The following is a 19,736-nucleotide window of genomic DNA, read 5'->3' as shown; positions in this document are numbered from 1 at the left end:
ACAATTAACCGGCCTACCTCGGCCAAACCCGGAGGACTCTGGGCCAATTGTGCGCCGCCGTATGGGACTCCCAATCACTGCCGGATGTGATACAGCCCGGAATAGAACAAGGGACTGTAGTGACGCCTCTTGCACTGTGATGCAGTGGCTAAAATCGCTGCACCCTTGCCCAGTCATGTGAAATCCATAGATTAGGGCCTAATTTATTTATTTCAATTGACTGATTTCCTTATATGAACTGTAACTCAGTAAAATCTTTGAATTTGTTGATGTTGCGTTTATATTTGTGTTCAATATAAATACGAAATACTCCAGGAAATGACATTGCAGGCTAGCTCAGTGCTGCAGCCTCTCATTGAGTAATTTTATTGAAGGCCGACTGGGGTACTGCAGGCTACCATTAGCAACCAAGTTATCCATATCACTTATTCTGTGTGCGATTTTACAATAATTGGTTCAAGGACATATATCTGGTGTATTATAAGCAATTATTGGTACCATGATTGTCTTTTAAAAAAGTTTACTTTTTCCCATTCACTATAATACTGTTTTTTGCTAACAACGCGGTCGGCCTTGAACTTCCGTGGCTTCAAAGAGAGGGAGAGGTTGTTCTCCCCCGGAGCACACTTTATATGTAAGGCTGTACAATAGTGTAATATGAATGTTTAAGATTTATTATAGACTGACCGGTTAGCTAATATGACTCACTTCACAGTGGTTTCAAATTCCTGCAATAAAAGCTATGAAGCTAATATTTCTTTAAACTCTTAAGGAATTGTAATATGTGGGTGTACTCAGTAGACTGATACCCCATTTCATGGGTGCACACTATAGATAAGGCTATACAATATAATATGAATGTTCAAAACTCATAATAGACCAACTGTGGAGAGATTCTGCGCAGTCAAAGTTCTGCATTAAGAGCTATGATGCTAATATTTGTGTAAACTCTTTAGAATTGGACTCTGCGTGTTTCACTGAGTAAGCTGATAACCCACTTCATGGGTGCACACTCCATAGGGAAGGCTGTACAGTGCATATATGTATGCCCCCAAAGCAATTATGCAGTCTAATAAATCCACAGTTGGATTTGAACTTTACTGTTTATTGTCAAATTAATTCGTTATTGAATTTATTTTTAAGCTATATAAAAACATTCCAACCTGGTTAAACATGATCTAGTCCAAGTATGGCATTATTCCTCTATTTGTATCCGTTTGGATGTTTCAATTGGGGACTTTTATTTTTAAGGCAAACCGCAAATTCTACTATTGTGGCTAGCTTCACACAGGTGGTTCAAATACCTTACGACCAGTCGTCGAAAAATAAACAGAAGCAAGGAAGGAACGGGGAAAAGGTTTTTCGATCAATATATCACGGCAGATATTTGCTTCAAACACGGCTTAGCATAACCGGTGGACAAGTATTTATTGTATAGCTTTGCTTGGAGTTTTCATAGCCATGAACGACGCATTAATTTTCCGAGTTAGTGCATTCTCCGAGCAAGGAGGAAGGAGATACATGGAGGATGTTATTGAGTTTAAAGTGGAGTACGAACCGCCTGAACCAGAGCCAGCAGAGGGTGGTCTGAACTCGGTAGAACAACAAAGGGAGTCAAAAGTAGAGAAACAGGAGAATGGTCATACTGAGCAGATCATAATAAGCAATTCCCCCGACAACGTTCAAGAATCGGTGCCTGTTAGTGCAATGTGGACAGAAAACATAACATGCGAGAAGCATGAGGACATTTCCCAGGCAGAAGTTCCAGAAGTGCACACGGTCGTTCGGAAGTCTGTGGCGTTTTTTGGTGTATTTGACGGTCACGGAGGGCGAGAAGCTGCTCATTTTGCGCGAGACAATCTGTGGGGTATTCTGAAAAAGCAAAGGGGGTTTTGGTCAGAAGATCAAGGAGAAGTCTGTGAAGCAATTCGAAAGGGGTTCATTGCCTGCCACCATGATATGTGGAAAGAGCTACGTAAGTGAACTAGTTAGCTCGCCTAGCTTGTGTTTGTAGCTTCTTCGCTGGCTGACGTTATCTACCTGCTAGCTAGCCAACAACGCTCAAGTTAGTGTGGCGAAATTATGGCTCCACAATAACTGTGGTTTAGCTAGCTACTGTACAGTGTGTAGCTAGCTAATCCCTTTTTGCTGCTGCTGATGCTACTACCAAATATGATCGCCTCGTCCTCTCTGCTACAGTTCTGATATCCATCCCTTTTAATATTAGCTATTAACTGGCAATTTTATGAGCAGGTCTTTTCTATGTAACGTTATTGCTCGGGGGTTTGGTTAGACAAAACAAGTTTGGGGGTTTGTAAATACCTAGCACTGCAAGTAGAGCATAAAAGGTCAGCATGTCAACCTTATGTTCCAAAAGCAATGATGAGTTTATCTCATGACAAGCGTGCTCTTGTCCCAACCTCTGACATGTGTCATCCAAACGTCTCCTGATTTCCTCTGATCTGAATACACTTCTTTCATATGATGGCCTCGTGCCAAATTGTCACATCCACTCATCTGTGTTGCCCGCAAGATGTTTGTACATAATAATGTTCTCCAATGCTTTCCCCATCTTAATCCTACAGCTGAGTGGCCCAAGACTCTGACCGGCCAGCCCAGTACGGCAGGAACAACGGCCAGTATAGTGCTGATCCGCGGGGATCTGATGTACGTAGCCCATGTAGGGGACTCGGCAGTGGTTGTTGGGGTGAAAGAGCCCGGTGAAAAGAACATCAGGGCCTTGGAAGTCACACAGGACCACAAACCTGAACTTCCCAAAGAGAAGGAGCGCATTGAGAGACTTGGGGGCAGGTGAGTTGGAGGGGACACTACAGTCTTAGTTTTTGTCAGTGCTCAGTGTGTTCCGGAAGTACATGGAGTAGCCAGCCAAATTGTTCTTCAAATTATATATTTTATTGGCTCTGTGGCTGTAAGGAAACCAATGTGTCATTTTGTTATTTGGGTTAACTATCCCATTAGCGGTTTGGCCTGTCAATTAATCACTGTGTGTGGGGTTATAAGGGAGGGGGCAGGATGTTTGTCATAGTTGGTATGGTTTTGGACCTGTCAATCACTGTGGGTGGGACTTTGAGGAAAGGTGGTAGATTAATAACCTGGTCAGAAAAGGTAATCTAGTCTACTCTTTTATTGTAATTTATTTAGGCAATAACTAAATATAGTGTACTCTTTCAATTTAGTTTATTGTTGAAAAAACATAAGAACAAATGTGGTGTTCTGTCAAGTAAACAGATTCCCTGTTGATTAACAATATAGATCATCAAATTTCTGCCCTGCTAGAGCTGCCCCTGTCAACTGTAAGTGTTGTTATTGTGAAGTGGAAATGTCTAGGAGCAATAACGTCTCAGCAGCGAAGTGGTAGGCCACACAAGCTCACAAAATGAGACCACCGAGTGCTCGGTTGCGACACTCACCACCAGCCTCCGGACTGGCGCTGTGGTCTAAGGCACTGCATCGCAGTGCTAGAAGTGCCACTAGAGATCCTGGTTCGAGTCCAGGCTCTGTCGCAGCCCGGAGACCCATGGGGCGTCGCACAATTGGGTTAGGGGAGGGTTTGGCCTGCAGGGATGTTCTTGTCCCATCTAGCGACTCCTGTGGCGGGCCGGGCGCAATGTATACTGACACGGTCGGCAGGTGTACAGTGTTTCCTCCTTCCGGGTTAAGCGAGCATTATGTCAAAAAGCAGGCTGGGTTGTGTTTTCGAAGGACGCACAGCCCTCGACCTTTGCCTCTCCTGAGTCCGTACGGGACTTGCAGCGACAAAACTGTAATTACCAATTGGATACCACGAAATTGGGGAGACAAATGGGTAAAAATTAAAATAAACACTCACTAATGAGTTCCAACCTGCCTCTGGAAGCAACGTCAGCACAAGAACTGTTCGTCAGGAGCTTCATGAAATGGGTTTCCATGGCCGAGCAGTTGCACACAAGCCTAAGATCACCATGCGCAATACCAAGCGTTGGCTGGAGTGGTGTAAAGCTCGCCACCATTGGACTCTGGAGTAGTGGAAACACATTCTCTGGAGTGATGAATCACCATCTGACAGTCCGACGGACGGATCTGGGTTTTTACGGATGCCAGGAAAACACTACCTGCCCCAATGCGTAGTGCCAACTAGAGGTCGACCGACTATGATTTTTCAACGCCAATACCGATTTATTGGCGGACCAAAAAAGCCGATACCGATTAATCGGCCAATTAAATTTAAAAAAAATTATTTGTAATATTGACAATTACAACAGTACTGAATGAACACTTATTTTAACTTAATATAATACATCAATAAAATAAATGTAGCCTCAAATAAATAATGTAACATGTTCAATTTGGTTTAAATAATGCAAAAACAAAGTGTTGAAGAAGAAAGTAAAAGTGCAATATGTGTCATGTAAGAAAGCTAACGTTTAAGTTCCTTGCTCAGAACATGAGAACATATGAAAGCTGGTGGTTCCTTTTAACATGAGTCTTCAATATTCCCAGGTAAGAAGTTTTAGGTTGTAGTAATTATAGGACTATTTCTCTCTCTACGATTTGTATTTAATATATTTTTGACTATTAGATGTTCTTATAGGCACTTTAGTATTGCCAGTGTAACAGTATAGCTTCCATCCCTCTCCTCGCCGCTACCTGGGCTCGAACCAGAAACATATTGACAACAGCCACCCTCGAAGCAGCGTTACCCATGCAGAGCAAGGGGAATAACTACTCCAAGTCTCAGAGCGAGTGACGTTTGAAACGCTATTAGCGCGCAACCCGCTAACTAGCTAGCCATTTCACATCGGTTACCCCAGCCTAATCTCGGGAGTTGATGGGCTTGAATTCATAAACAGCAGAGCTGCTGGCAAAACGCATGAAAGTGCTGTTTGATTGAATGCTTACGAGCCTGCTGGTGCCCACCATCGCTCAGACTGCTCTATCAAATCATAGACTTAGTTATAACATAATAACACACAGAAATACGAGCCTAAGGTCCTTAATATGGTCGAATCCGGAAACTATCATCTCGAAAACAAAACATTTATTCTTTCAGTGAAATACGGAAACTTTCCGTATTTTATCTAACGGGTGGCATCCATCAGTCTAAATATTCCTGTTACATTGCACAACCTTCAATGTTATGTCATAATTACGTAAAATTCTGTCAAATTAGTTCGCAATGAGCCAGGCGGCCCAAACTGTTGCATATACCCTGACTCTGCGTGCAATGAACGCAAGATAAGTGACACAATTTCACCTGGATAATATTGCCTGCTAACCTGGATTTCTTTTAGCTAAGTATGCAGGTTTAAAATATATACTTCTGTGTATTGATTTTAAGAAAGGCATTGATGTTTATGGTTAGGTACATGCTGGAGCAACGACAGTCCTTTTTCGCGAATGCGCACTGCATCGATTATATGCAACGCAGGACACGCTAGATAAACTAGTAATGTCATCAACCATGTGTAGTTATAACTAGTGATTATGATTGATTGATTGTTTTTTATAAGATAAGTTTAATGCTAGCTAGCAACTTACCTCGGCTTCTTACTGCATTCGCGTAACAGTCGGGCTCCTCGTGAGGTAGGTGGTTAGAGCGTTGGACTAGTTAACCGTAAGGTTGGAAGATTGAATCCCTGAGCTGACAAGGTAAAAATCTGTCGTTCTGCCCCTGAACAAGGCAGTTAACCCACCGTTCCTAGGCCGTCATTGAAAATAAGAATGTGTTCTTAACTGACTTGCCTAATTAAATAAAGATTAAATAAATTTAAAAAAAATCAGCGTCCAAAATTACAGATTTTCGATTGTTATGAAAACTTGAAATCGGCCATTCCGATTAATCGGTCGACCTCTAGTGCCAACTGTAAAGTTTGGTGGAGGAGGAATAATGATCAGGGGCTGTTTTTCATGTTTTGGGCTAGGCCCCTTAGTTCCAGTGAAGGGATATCTTAACGCTACTGCATGCAATGACATTCTAGACGAGTCTGGGCTTCCAACTTTGTGGCAACTGTTTGGGGAAGGCCCTTTCCTGTTTCAACATGACAATGCCCCCGTGCACAAAGCGAGGTCTATACAGAACCCTGACCTAAACCTCATTTGAACACCTTTGGGATGAATCGGAACGCTGACTGCGAGCAATGCCTTATCGCCCAACATCATCAGTGCCCTACCTCACTAATGCTCTTGTGGCTGAATGTAAGCAATATCCAACATCTAGTGGAAAGCCTTCCCAGAAGAGTGGAGGCTGTTATTGTGGCAAAGGCGGGACCAACTCCATATAAATGCCCATGATTTTGAATGAGATGTTCGACGAGGAGGTGTCCACATACTTTTGGTCATGTAGTGTAAGTATGATTAGCTTTTTGTATTTTGAACCAGAATGAGACTCTAGCCACTACCTGTTGTTCCTGCAGTGAGGATTCACCATCTTCATTGAATATTTTCATAATTTAGCTGCAGATAATTGCCAAAAAGCAGTAGAAACCTTCCAGTATGCAAATTAGAGGGCCAAATGAATGTCTCTATCACGATTCGGTTCCTGACGTTCACCTAAAAGAGCCATTCAGAAAGAGCGGATAGTTCGAACAGCCCGTCACCATCAGTATGCTACACTGACAAGTCATTTTAGCGGTCCCTGGCAAGTCTCAACATAGGCTTCGAATCCTAGGAAAATACAAACGAGATCTTTGGTTCACTGGTTGCGATACGATGGACATATAACTACGTTGTATGATCTATAAATAGCAAAGGGATAGAGGAGATCGACTTTTCAGTCAGTTCGACGCCTTTAAAAAAAAAAACTTGCATGTCCAGTGTTTCCCAACTCCAGTCCTCCAATACCCCCAACAGCACACTTCTTTTGTTTGTTGTAGCCCCGGATTCAACTTGTCAACTAATCATCAATGAGTTGAATCAGGTGTGTTTGTCCAGAGCTACAACAAAGAATGTGTGCTGTTGGGGGTCCTGGAGGACTGGAGTTGAGAAACACTGAACTAGTCAACACTTACTGTTCGGTTGTCAATCAAAGCACACAGTAAATAGCCTATGCGACCCGACTCTGTGGATGGCTATGTGAAAAAATGAATGTGCCACACAACAATGAAGTGTTTCAACTCATCGTTACCACTTGCATTACGTGTAAATTAACTAACATGAAAATAAGTTTGACTACAGCCAATCGCAGTGCACATTAATAACACGGGTAACGAGAGGCAGGACAGACGGCAGACCAGCAGTTTCCCTGTCATCACTCACTTTATGACTGACAGGCGCCTGTTCTATCAATAGATTACTAGAAGATGTACTGTATATCGTTCATTCTAGCGGGAGAAGGCTATACAGCCTTTTCTGACTAGGGAATTTAACCTTTTAAAAGTAAAGAAGCCTAGTTTAATTTATGAAGTAGAACAAGTAGCTGGCCGACCAATGAGTCTGTTACCTGCAGGTTTTTTTTGGGGGGGGGGGTTAGATTGAACAGTGATTTGATATTCCTCTCAAATGTTGTGCACAAATGTGTTTACATCCCTGTTAGTGAGCGTTTCTCCTTTGCCAAGATAATCCATCCACCTGACAGGGTTGGCAGATCAAGAAGCTGATTTAAACAGCATGATCATTACACAGGTGCACCTTGTGCTGGGGACAATAAAAGGCCACTCTAAAAGGTGCAGTTTTGCCACAGATGTCTCAAGTTGAGGGAGTGTGCAATTGGCATGCTGTCACCAGGAATAATTTGGCTGAACGTCCAACCGCAGACCAAGTGTAACAACGCCAGCCAGGACCTCCACATCCGGCTTCTTCACATGAGGGATCGTCTGAGTAGGGGATGCTGAGGAGTATTTCTGCCTGTAATAAAGCCATTTTGTAGGGAAAAACAAATTCTGTGGCTGGGCCTGGCTGCCAAGTGGGTGGTCCTATGCTCTTCAAGGCTTACCCATGGCTGCACCCCTGACCAATCATGTGAAATCCATAGATTAGGACCTGATGAATTAATTTCAATTGGCTGATTTCCTTGTATGAACTGTAATTGTTGTGTGTTGCGTTTTTATATTTTTGTTCAGGATATGATCACATAATAAATCCTCCGTGCCTGTTGTGCTTGTGTCCTTTTTCAGTGTAGTGAAGAAGTCCGGGGTGAACCGTGTGGTGTGGAAGAGGCCCAGACTGACCCACAATGGCCCTGTCAGGAGGAGCACTGTCATAGACCAGATTCCTTTTCTTGCTGTGGCCAGAGCGTTGGGTAAGCACTACACACAAGTTTCCTCTGCCCTCCACTAGATACCTTACCGCTCCATAGCTGCTGCCTTTATGCAAACAGTATGATTTCCAGTAAGCTTGTCATCCAATCATTTCATTTAATATTTGCCCAGTGATGAAGCGTGTGTGGTTTGTTGTTGACAGGGGACCTGTGGAGCTATGACTTCTACAGTGGGGAGTTTGTGGTCTCTCCAGAGCCTGATGTCACTGTAATGACCATTGACCCTAAGAAGCACCGCTACATCATCCTGGGTAGTGATGGCTTGTGGAACATGATGCCAGCTAAGGATGCTGTCGCTATGTGTGAGTGCCACGACCAGATGGTGGTAAGCCAGAGCTTCTTGTTTCCCATTCAGACCCAACCGTCTTGGATGTCTGCCGATGCCCTTCCAACAGGTTGATGGTGTCACTGTCTGCTCTTAGGGCCCTAAGGGATGGTCCTGTGCCAAACGGTTAGGATGCACGGCCTTGCTGTTCTGGCGCCAGCGCATGCTCCGTGCAGACAACACAACGGTCATAGTGATAACCGTGCAGCACCCTGATGAGCCACCCATGACCATGCACCTACAGGAGCTCTATGTCAATATGGCAGAGGGCCTTGATAAGATCCCCCCCGTTACAACCGCAAACTCTCCCCGCCGTTACGACGGCCCCATTATGGTACGTACCAAGGGGAACTTGGCTTAAATGTAACCAGTGTTTTTTTTATTTGCATTTCATTGAACATTGTATTTGAAGCCTTGATTAAAAGCAGAATTGCTAGTGCGACCTGGAACCCCAGTGTCAGTGGGTCTTTCCAGTCGTTTACGGCTGCGTTGTGGAATCTGACCGCTTCTTCACCAAGATGACTTTTTGTTTTTTGAGACAGAGGAGGAGGATGGGGAGGTCTATTTTGATGAAGAACATGGGCATTGGCGACACCTAGAATGGGAGTGAGGTGACTGTCCACTCAGTGAATTGTAAATGAAAGTGTACAAGCGTGTGATTGATAATTGTTCAAATGAAGGCCACTTCATTGACATTTGTTGTCATAAACATTTTTAAGATTTGAAGGTGTCACATTTCAGATATATACTGATGTAGGGAACTGTAAAAAAATTATTAAACATTTAGGAGTGTCACTACTCTCAGCTGTTAAATGTTCTGCTAGGCTACGTTGCTTGTGTTCACACCAAGCGGTTGGAGTGTAGCTACCCTCATGGATGCTGTTTTTGAACAGGGAGACAAAGCTGCTGACGATGAGTGGGCCCCAATTTCTGTATTCACAAATGAAGAGGGACTCTGACTTTAACAGACCTGTGCATGTAGTTTGTGTACTGTTGGCCCATTCAAAGAAGCAGCCGTCTAGTGTTTTAGTAAGAGAGGAAAGCTAGAGAGCAGGCAGACGTTTTCTGTAAACGGAGTGGCTGCGGTTCTGGATTTTCTTGAACCCGGTTTGCTGCGGATAAGGATACAGATATTTCTGCGCATGTGCATAATTTTTAAACATTTTTTACACTTGCCGCTGCACACTCCCATACCGCTTTCCTGTCCTTTCAGATTCTTTTTACATAGCTGAGCTCACTCAGCTGCCTGCTCCGCTGCCGCTTGCCCCTCCTAAATCGGCGATGAACGCCTTTGTCTGGTGTAGCCTTCAAAGTTCATGTTGTACACAAAAGACATGGTCGACATATTCAAACTATTGCAAAAGGTTAGGGCATTAAGCATGATCACGATGTTGTGTTCTTTTTTTCCAGAGGGGGAGTTAAGACTACATACAAAACTATTTACATGTTGGCGCACCAGTCGACGCAAAACGAACTCGCCCCTTGTCAGACTCTAGTTACCGGCTTGGCTGCCTAGAACGTTCGTCTGCCCAGAGATGGAACAGCTAGGTAGCCTACTCGTGCGGTTCTTTCAGGATCATTGAGAAAGAAGCGAAAAACTCAGATTGTGTTTAGCCCCAATGCAAAACTGAAGTGGGGACTTACATGAAGCTATCTAGGCAGCATATAAAACACAAGCAAGACACCGACACGTACTGTTAGTCTAATTAGAGATTGAATGTCTCTTCATTGCAAACATTGTCTAAGCAGAAGGCAGAGAGCCATTCTAAGTAGTAGTGTTACTTTTCCCCCCCAGGAACTGTCTACGTTATAGCAGCAACTATAGCCTACATCACACAAAACACAGATTTTTGTAGGGACTGCGTCCTGCTTGTGCAACTGCAATATCCGTTACAACAGACAGGGAAGGTTGTAGCCTTCATAATAGGCTATATCTCTTTTGGAATGTTCGTTCAAATCGCTGCAGTTTATTTATTTCAGCTGTTCAGAAATGAGGCATAGACTGGCTAGAACATGGTTCAAAAGAGGGTGAGTAAAGAGAGAAACTGAAGGAATGGGCGTGTGAGCAGCAGTTATGGAGAAAAAGAACGTGTTAAATAACACATGCGCAGAATGTGATCTGGATCCTTAGCTTTGAGAAAGAGGTTTCTGCTGCCACAGCCTTTTCACAGCCCTCTTAAGTGGAGCGTGGGCTTATTCCGGGTGAGAGGGGTGGGACTCTTTGATCTTCTCCTGTTTTCCCTGCAGTGCACTTGTGATGCTGATAATGCAGAATTGAACTAAAAACAACGATTAGACATAGAGACGCTAAAAAGGTAGCCTGTGGTCTGGCTATGGTTTTTCATCTTGATCCAGTCCAGACCTCTGACTCAGGGTTAGGTGATGGATCTTGGTTAATTGCATATCTGCATTCTCTTATCGTTCTGATTTAAAGTAACAAAATGATGTTGACCAGAACTCCGGGAGAGCTGGAGGATGTCTGTTATTGGCAGTTACGTTCCACATGAAGTCAGCCACCTTGTTTTCTCATTCATGTAGTGCTGAGAGATTAGTGCTTTCTGAGGTCGTTTCGGGTTGGTTTTCAGTCAAGATCATTTAAAAAAACATTAAATGCACTATGCAGTATATGGGTTGAATGCTCTAACAAAACAGAATAAACCCATGAATAAAAATCCCATGATGGGAGTGACTGCCCATTACTGAGTATCACTTATTAACCATCATTTATTCACTTTACTTTACTAAAATATTTCAGTTGTGTATATTACATTTGTTTTATTTGATTACTTTATTTTGTTCCATGTCATCACTATAGAGATGCTGTCTGACAAAATCACTATTTTAGTAGTTCTTCAAAATAAATAAGACATACTTTTCTGACGGCTGAATACCAACTATCAATAATTGACTATCAATAATTTCGGTCACATCAGGTTAGAGATGCCTCACAAAGCGACTGCACTCAATCCCTCTCAATCGCACATTATTCTGTCTCTTCTCTTGCTCTCCGTGTCTGCCGCACACTAACCTAACAGGCATATAAGAAACGCACCCGACAAGTAGATGTGCAATGAATTATGGTCATTTGTAGTTAATTACCATTTTTTCCCTATGCGGTAAACTATGTAGAATATTGTCTTCTACATTGCCCTGTTCGGGCTTGAGCTGATTTATCTCTAGAGATACTGCACAATGTGTGCATTTAAGCTCACAGAACAAAACTGAGTGAAATTGAATAAAATTATTAGTTGTTTTGTAAACCAGAAAGTAACCAACATTTTGATTAATCGCTCAGCACTACATTAGTGTTGCAATAACCCTTATTTTCTGGAATATACTCAGGTGTGCTTTGTTTGCTTCATATCATGACTGATGGAATATAGAATGTTAACCTTTGTTTGTTTATCTGCCCTGTTCCAGCAGAACCCAGAGGTAAACACTGTGTCCTCTGTGGGTGAGCCTCTCCCCCTCCCAGCTCTGGAGTGGAGGAGTAGCCTGTGTGAGGCTGGTCTCTGTCCCCCTTCAGAGCCCCTGGCAGAGGTGGACTCTCAGAGAGTGACCCCAACAGACAGAACCTTGAACGTTTGTGCAATTGAAGGCACAGGGACTCCAGGGTTCTCGGCACCATCCACCCCTCTGGTGAGGAGGCTTCGTAGGCCGCCACACACTCCCCTCTCCCCCAGCATAGCACACCACAGCCTTGGTCGGTCCCCGCACAGTCCCTTGTCTCCCAGGATGCCTCGCCGCAGCCTGGCCCGTTCTTCACGCAGTCCCTTGTCCCCTAGAATGTCTCGCCGCAGACTCGGTGACCGAACCCCTCTGAGGCGAGGTGAAAAGGGACAGAGACGCTCCCCCAATGTTCCTGTCATCCTACCACAGAAACGTAAAGCTGCCTTGTGTGTATGCTGAAACTCATCTTACCACGGACGAACAGAGACAGATTGACTAGGATGATGACCTTTATCATTCTGCAAAGAGAGATGCATAAGGGCATCTGAACATTGTGTGCTCATGTATCAACAGTATGCCACTGTTCCATTCATAGATTAAGTATACTTTTATAGTGGAGTCTGGTACCATCTAAACATTTTTGTAAAAATGTGATGTTTGTGTATATGCTTACTTTACACCTAAAATGTTTTTATGATCTTTTGTTTATGAACTGTTTTAATGGAAAACATATTTTATCTAGTGTATATTGCTGGTCATATTTCCACCCCCTTTTATGTTTAAAATAATAAATAAATAAAAGTCCCATATTCTGTACCAATAGAGAAATATTATACTAAATTCTTTCCCAACTGTACATTATTTTTTCATACTTTAGTAATATGTGTATTTTTAAAAATCATAATGAATTGACTATCCTGAACTAAACCACAGGTAGAATTAATTTGGTGATAAACGCCACACCTTGTTTTAACTTACATGCGGAGATCAAGGTGCCTAGTTTCTATCACTGGACAGGTGAAGAGCAGTCAGGAATGCCAAATAAGTGTTTTGAGTCGGGAGAGGTAGATCCATGGTGTTCAATTGGGAGAGGGATCCATGGTGTTTTGAATCGGGAGAGGAGGATCCATGGTGTTTTGAATCGGGAGAGGGGGGGGATCCATGGTGTTTTGAATCGGGAGAGGGGGGGATCCATGGTGTTTTGAATCGGGAGAGGGGGGGATCCATGGTGTTTTGAATCGGGAGAGGGGGGGGTCCATGGTGTTTTGAATCGGGAGAGGGGGGGATCCATGGTGTTTTGAATCGGGAGAGGGGGGGATCCATGGTGTTTTGAATCGGGAGAGGGGGGGATCCATGGTGTTTTGAATCGGGAGAGGGGGGATCCATGGTGTTTTGAATCGGGAGAGGGGGGGATCCATGGTGTTTTGAATCGGGAGAGGGGGGGATCCATGGTGTTTTGAATCAGGAGAGGGGGGATCCATGGTGTTTTGAATCGGGAGGGGGGGATCCATGGTGTTTTGAATCGGGAGAGGGGGGGATCCATGTTTTTTTTGAACTGGGAGAGGTGGGGATCCATGGTGTTTTTGAATTGGGAGAGGGGATCCATGGTGTTTTCGCAACTACATGTGTTAAATATAGAATATCCAGAATGTGCTACCTGCTATAAATACTTTATATATCCCCATAGTTGATTGTTAGTTCAAATAGTTTAATCTTTCCCTGGTTCTCCATGAATAGTTGGCCTTGCATCATTGTTCTCATGTATTGTTTGCAGCTATCCACTGGAGGGCACCCACTGCAAGTGTAAACGTGGTGTCAAGTAGTTTCAGTGCTGTGTGATTTACTTTGCAAGTGTTCAAATACCCCATATACATAATGTATAGTGGATTTGATCTCATAAAAGTTATGATTGTTGTGTTAGTTTAATGCCCTCTTGGGTTTCTGAATCCATAAAAGTGTGAATTAAATCTTAAAACCATCAACAAATGACAGCTCATTATGTCACCCCGTTGGGAAGTTGGCCTTGCTTGTATGATGAGAAATTTGGAGTTAAAATATTTGACTCAGCTAAAATGTGTTTGTTGACAATTACCTTAAACTTCAATCAGTCAAATAGTGCTATGTTAACAAAGCTGAGTTCTCATAACCTGACAAGTGGAATACACCTCAAATACACTACATGACCAAAAGTATGTGGACACCTGCTTGTCAAACATCTCATTCCAAAATCATGGGCATTAATATGGAGTTGGTTCCCCCCTTTGCTGCTATAACAGCCTCCACTCTTCTGGGAAGGCTTTCCACTAGATGTTGGAACATTGGTGCAGGGACTTGCTTCCATTCAGCCACAAGCATTAGTGAGGTCGGGCACTGATGTTAGGCAATTAGGGTGATGAGGTCAGGGCTCTGTGCAGACCAGTCAAGTTCTTCCACACCGATCTCGACAAACCACTTATGTATGGACTTCGCTTTGTGCATGGGGGCATTGTCATGCTGAAACAGGAAGGAGCCTTCCCCAAACTTTTGCCCCAAAGTTGGAAGCACAGAATCATCTAGACTGTCATATTAGCTGTATGCTGTAGCGATAAGATTTCCTTTCATTGGAACTAAGTGGCCTAGCCCGAACCATGAGTAACAGCCCCAGACCATTATTTCTCCTCCACCAAATTGACAGTTGGCACTATGCATTGGGACAGGTAGTGTTCTCCTGGCATCCACAAACCTAGATTCATCTGTCAGACTGCCAGATGGTGAAGCGTGATTCATCACTCCAGAAAACGCATTTCCACTGCTCCAGAGTCCAACGGCGGCAAGCTTTACTCCACTCCAGCCGACGCTTGGCATTGCTCATGGTGATCTTAGCCTTGTGTGCGGCTGCTCGGCCATGGAAACATATTTCATGAAGCACCCGACTAACAGTTCTTGTGCTGACGTTGCTTCCAGAGGCAGTTTGGAACTCGGTAGTGAGTGTTGCAACCGAGGACAGATGATTTTTACGCGCTTCAGTACTCGGGGGGGGGGGGGGGGGGGGGTCTCATTTTGTGAGCTTGTGTGGCCATCACTTCGTGGCTGAGCCGTTGTTGTCCTCTATGTTTCCACTTCACAATAACAGCACTTACAGTTGACCGTGGCAGCTCTAGCAGGGCAGAAATTTGACAAACTGACTTGTTGGAAAGGTGGCATCCTATGACAGTGCCAGGTTGAAGTCCACTGAGCTCTTCAGTAAGGCCATTCTACTGCCAATGTTTGTCTATAGAGATTGCAAGGCTGTGTGCTCGATTCTATACACCTGTCTGCAACGGGTGTGGCTGAAATAGCAGAATCCACTAATATGAAAGGCTGTCCACATACTTTTGTATATATATGGTGTATGATGTCATATTTAGTGCACCCATGGCTCACTGGACTTAACAAATCGGATAATTGCACATTTGCAGCACAGATAATTGTTCTTACACCAACCATTGTGGTACCATTGACACTCTGCAGAATAATGTTCATCTTGTACAGGCATAGATTAATAAAATTGTGTTATTTTGAAAACAGAAAAATATCTTCCATAGCATTGAAGTGCTTTTGTAAATATGATTTTATTTGTACAGTATATTATGCAAAACCAGGCATTGAGTTTTACATGAATGTGGCATGATCAGCTCTGTTTGTGGTGAAGTGTATAAAGAGATGGCTTTATTTCATGGAAAATATTATTTGCTAGAAATTTCCACTTTACGTCAATTACAGTGATAATCAATGTATGTCTTGATGTCAAACTGCAATACCTGCCTTGAATGTGACTAAATAAGTGTGTTGAATAAATACGTTGTCGTTTCAAATGAATTTATGTTTTTCTTATTGCTAAAAGAAAGAGCAGTCAGATGACAGACAGTGCCCTCAGCTGGTGTAACCTGGAAAAAACAAAATGAGTGAGATTAAGTATATTCGTCAAGGTAAATCAAGTCAGGCATTAGAATGACTACATGTTACTAATGCACAACCATCAACATCTTATAAAACAATCAAACACATACAGATATCCACGAAGAGTGCCAGGGCCCTCAAAATAGCCATCGCTACCACCATGTTGATAAGTGGATTTGCTCTTGGGTGTTGCACAGTCATAATCTCTCCACTAGATGCCAACAAAGACTGCATTTGCTTCATTAGCTGGTTAGGAGAGGGATGGCTGCATTTCAAAGGGAGGTGCACAGCACACTAGTTCACATCCACATGTATCGGTTACATTTTTACAAATGCTGTAGGACTTTGTTCCAAAGCTATATCCGTACCCATTGGATGCAGTGATCACAATATAGTGGCTATATCCAGGAAAGCCAAAGTTCCAACAGCTGGGCCTAAAATAGTGTATAAGAGATCATACAAAAGATGTTGCTGTGACTTATATGGATGATGTTAAAAATATTTGTTGGTCTGATGTGATTAATGAGGAGCATCCAGACGCTGCACTTGATGAATTTATGAAATTGCTTCTTCCAATTATTGATAAACATGCACCTGTTAAGAAACTGTCTGTTAGAACTGTTAAGGCTCCATGGATTGATGAGGAATTGAAAAACTGTATGGTTAAAAGAGATGGGGCAAAAGGAGTCTGGCTGTACATCTGACTGGCTTACTTACTGCAAATTGAGAAATAATGTGACTAAACTCAACAAAAAGAAGAACCTTTATGAAGCCAAGATATATGATATAAAGAATGATGGAAAAAGACTTTGGAGTACTTTAAATGAAATTATGGGTAGAAAGACAAATTCAACTCCATCTTTCATTGAATCAGATGGCTTATTAATCACAAAAACATTTGATGTTGCCAATTATTTTAATGATTATTTCATTGGCAAAGTGGGCAAACTTAGGCAGGAAATGCCCACGACAAACAGTGAGCAATTATATTAATGTGTAAAAAAACAAATAATGAAAGGAAAGCAGTGTAAAGTTAGTATGGGAGAGGTGGAAAAAATGATTGTTAACGATCAGTAATGACAAACCTCCTGGCATTGACAACTTAGATGGAAAGCTACTGAGGATGGTAGCTGACTCCATAGCCACTCATAACTGTCATATTTTTAATCTGAGCCTAGAGGAAAGTCTTTGTCCTCAGGCCTGGAGGGAAGCCACAGTAATTCCTCTACCCAAGAGTGGTAAAGCGGCCTTTACTGGTTCTAACAGCAAACCTATAAGCTTGCTGCCAGGTCTTAGCAAACTATTGGAAAAAATGGTGTTTGACCAAATACAATGCTATTTCACTGAAAACAAATTAACAACAGATTTTCAGCATGCGTATAGAGAAGGGCACTCAACATGTACTGCACTGACACAAATGACTGATGATTGGTTGAAAGAAATTGATAATAAGAAGATTGTGGGAGGTGTACTGTTAGATTTCTGTGCAGCCTTTGATATTATTGACCATAACCTGATGTTGAAAAACCTTAAGTGCTATGGCTTTTCAACCTCTGCCATATTGTGGATTCAGAGCTATCTATCTAATAGAACTCAAAGGGTTTTCTTTAATGGAAGCGTCTCTAATGTAAAGTGTGGTGTACCGCAGGGCAGCTAGTAGTAGGCCCTTTAGTAGGCCCTTTACTATTTTCTATTTTTACCAATAAACTGGCACTGGCATTAAACAAAGCATGTGTGTCCATGTATGCTGATGATATACACATCAGCAACCACAGCTAATGATGTCACTGAATCCCTTAACAAAGAGTTGCAGTCTGTTCTAGAATCGGTGGCCAATAATAAACTGGTCCTGAACATCTCTTAAACTAGGAGCATTGTACTTGGTACAAATCATTCCTTAAGTGCTAGACCTCAGCTAAATATGGTAATGAATGGTGTGGCTGTTGAACAAATTGAGGAGACTAAATTACTTGGTGTTACCTTAGATTGTAAACTGTCATGGTCAAAACATATTTATTCAGTGGTTTCAAAGATGGGGAGAGGTCTAGCCGTAATAAAGAGATGCTCTGCTTTTTTGACACCACACTCCAAAAAGCAAGTTCTGCGGGTTCTATTTTTGTCTAATCTTGATTATTGTCCAGTCGTGTGGTCCAGTGCTGCAAGGAAAGACCTAGTTAAACTGCAGCTGGCCCAGAACAGAGCGGCACGTTTTGCTCTAATTGTAAGTAGAGGCCTAATATTAATACTTGTCATGATCGAGTGGAGGATTGACGGACCAAAACGCAGCATTTGGAAAATAAGCCATCTCTTTTATTTTAGAAGAAGGCAAAACGAAACAAAAACACTTACGAACTAACCAAAACAATCGTGAAGCTAATAAAACGTAGTGCACACAGGCTACAAACGTATAACATAGACAATTACCCACATCAAACGAAAGCCTATGGCTACCCTAAATATGGCTCCCAATCAGAGACAACAGAAATCAGCTGTCTCTAATTGGGAACCCATTCAGGCAACCATAGACTCTCCTAGACAACTACACCAACATAGACACAGCTAGACACATACACTCAACACAAACCCATACACTACACCCAACACCCCCTTTACCATATAACCACCCAAAACCGATAAAACACAAACATTCCCCATGTCACACCCTGACCTAACTAAAATAATAAAGAAAACAAAGAATACTAAGGCCAGGGTGTGACAATACTATGCATGCCGGTCTCTCTTGGCTGAGAGTTGAGGAGAGACTGACTGCATCACTTCTTCTTTTTATAAGAAACATTAATGTGTTGAAAATCCCAAATTGTTTGCATAGTAAACTTACACACAGCTCTGACACGCACACTTATCCCACCAGACATGCCACCAGGGGTCTTTTCATAGTCCCCAAATTCAGAACAAATTCAAGAAAACATATAGTAGTATATAGAGCCCTTATTGCATGGAACTTCCTTCCATCTCATATTGCTCAAATATACAGCAATCCTGGTTTCAAAAAACAGATATAGCAATACCTCGCGGCACAACGCCTCTCCCCTATTTGACCAGACAGTTTGTTTGTATGCATTGATATGTAGGCTACATGTGCATTTTTAAAAATGTATGTAGTTCTGTCCTTGAGCTGTTCTTGTCTAATGATGTTCTGAATTATGAATTTGACTTCATTCCGTTTATTCCGTTCCAGCCATTACAATGATCATGCCCTCCCATAGCTGCTCCCACCAGCCTCCTCTGGTTTTGAACCAAATGTTTTTCATGCTTATGTTTTTCCCTTCGGGAAAGTGTTGAAAGCTGCACAATCTAAGGGCATGAGTGATTGTGAAATGTTCATGACAGCCACTAAGCAGACACCCTCGTTAATGGCAAGGAAACACTTCTCCCCCACGTCTCTGCTGCAGCGTGTGCCTCTATTTACCCTGAGTGTGTGTGCACATTAACATCTTCACTACGAGGGATCTCTGACTGGCGAGGTGTACGTCTCCACTGGGAAGTACGTGGGAGGATTTGCTGGGCTAATTGAGAACGTGTTGGGATGAGGAGGTGTTGCTGGGAATGACATGTTCAGACATAGAGGTGAGGTGTCAGTAATGGTGTTTTTCCAAACGCCTAAAGGAGGCCAGTGCAAGCACACACAAAAGGAAGAGTAGCCATAGCCTATGTCATCAATTCGCATAGTTTATATAACAGATCAGAAACTCTGTGAGCTTTATGTTTTTCTTAATAATGCTGCATGTTTCAAGGCTGGTTGGCTGAAACACAAAAGGAGTCAAATCT

General features: G+C 42.7%; 1 protein-coding gene across 2 annotated transcripts; it reads left to right on the top strand.

The window, feature by feature from the left end:
- Positions 1–1,286: 1,286 nt before the first annotated feature.
- On the top strand, positions 1,287–12,836 carry LOC129868823 (protein phosphatase 1D-like). 2 transcript variants are annotated; one of them, XM_055943098.1, is made up of 6 exons: positions 1,287–1,975; positions 2,586–2,811; positions 8,112–8,236; positions 8,398–8,579; positions 8,677–8,913; positions 12,003–12,836. In XM_055943098.1, exons 1-6 carry the CDS (start codon positions 1,462–1,464, stop codon positions 12,486–12,488), a joined length of 1,770 nt encoding a protein of 589 aa, XP_055799073.1. In that variant the 5' UTR covers positions 1,287–1,461; the 3' UTR covers positions 12,489–12,836. The 2 variants fall into 2 exon arrangements, with proteins under 2 accessions (XP_055799073.1, XP_055799072.1); XM_055943097.1 differs by having other exon boundaries at positions 12,000–12,836.
- Positions 12,837–19,736: the final 6,900 nt, after the last annotated feature.

Source organism: Salvelinus fontinalis, chromosome 13 (genome assembly GCF_029448725.1).
Source record: "Salvelinus fontinalis isolate EN_2023a chromosome 13, ASM2944872v1, whole genome shotgun sequence".
NCBI lineage: Eukaryota > Metazoa > Chordata > Actinopteri > Salmoniformes > Salmonidae > Salvelinus > Salvelinus fontinalis.
Note: the sequence above shows the minus strand (reverse complement) of the source record. Positions and strands in the feature narration are given on the sequence as shown.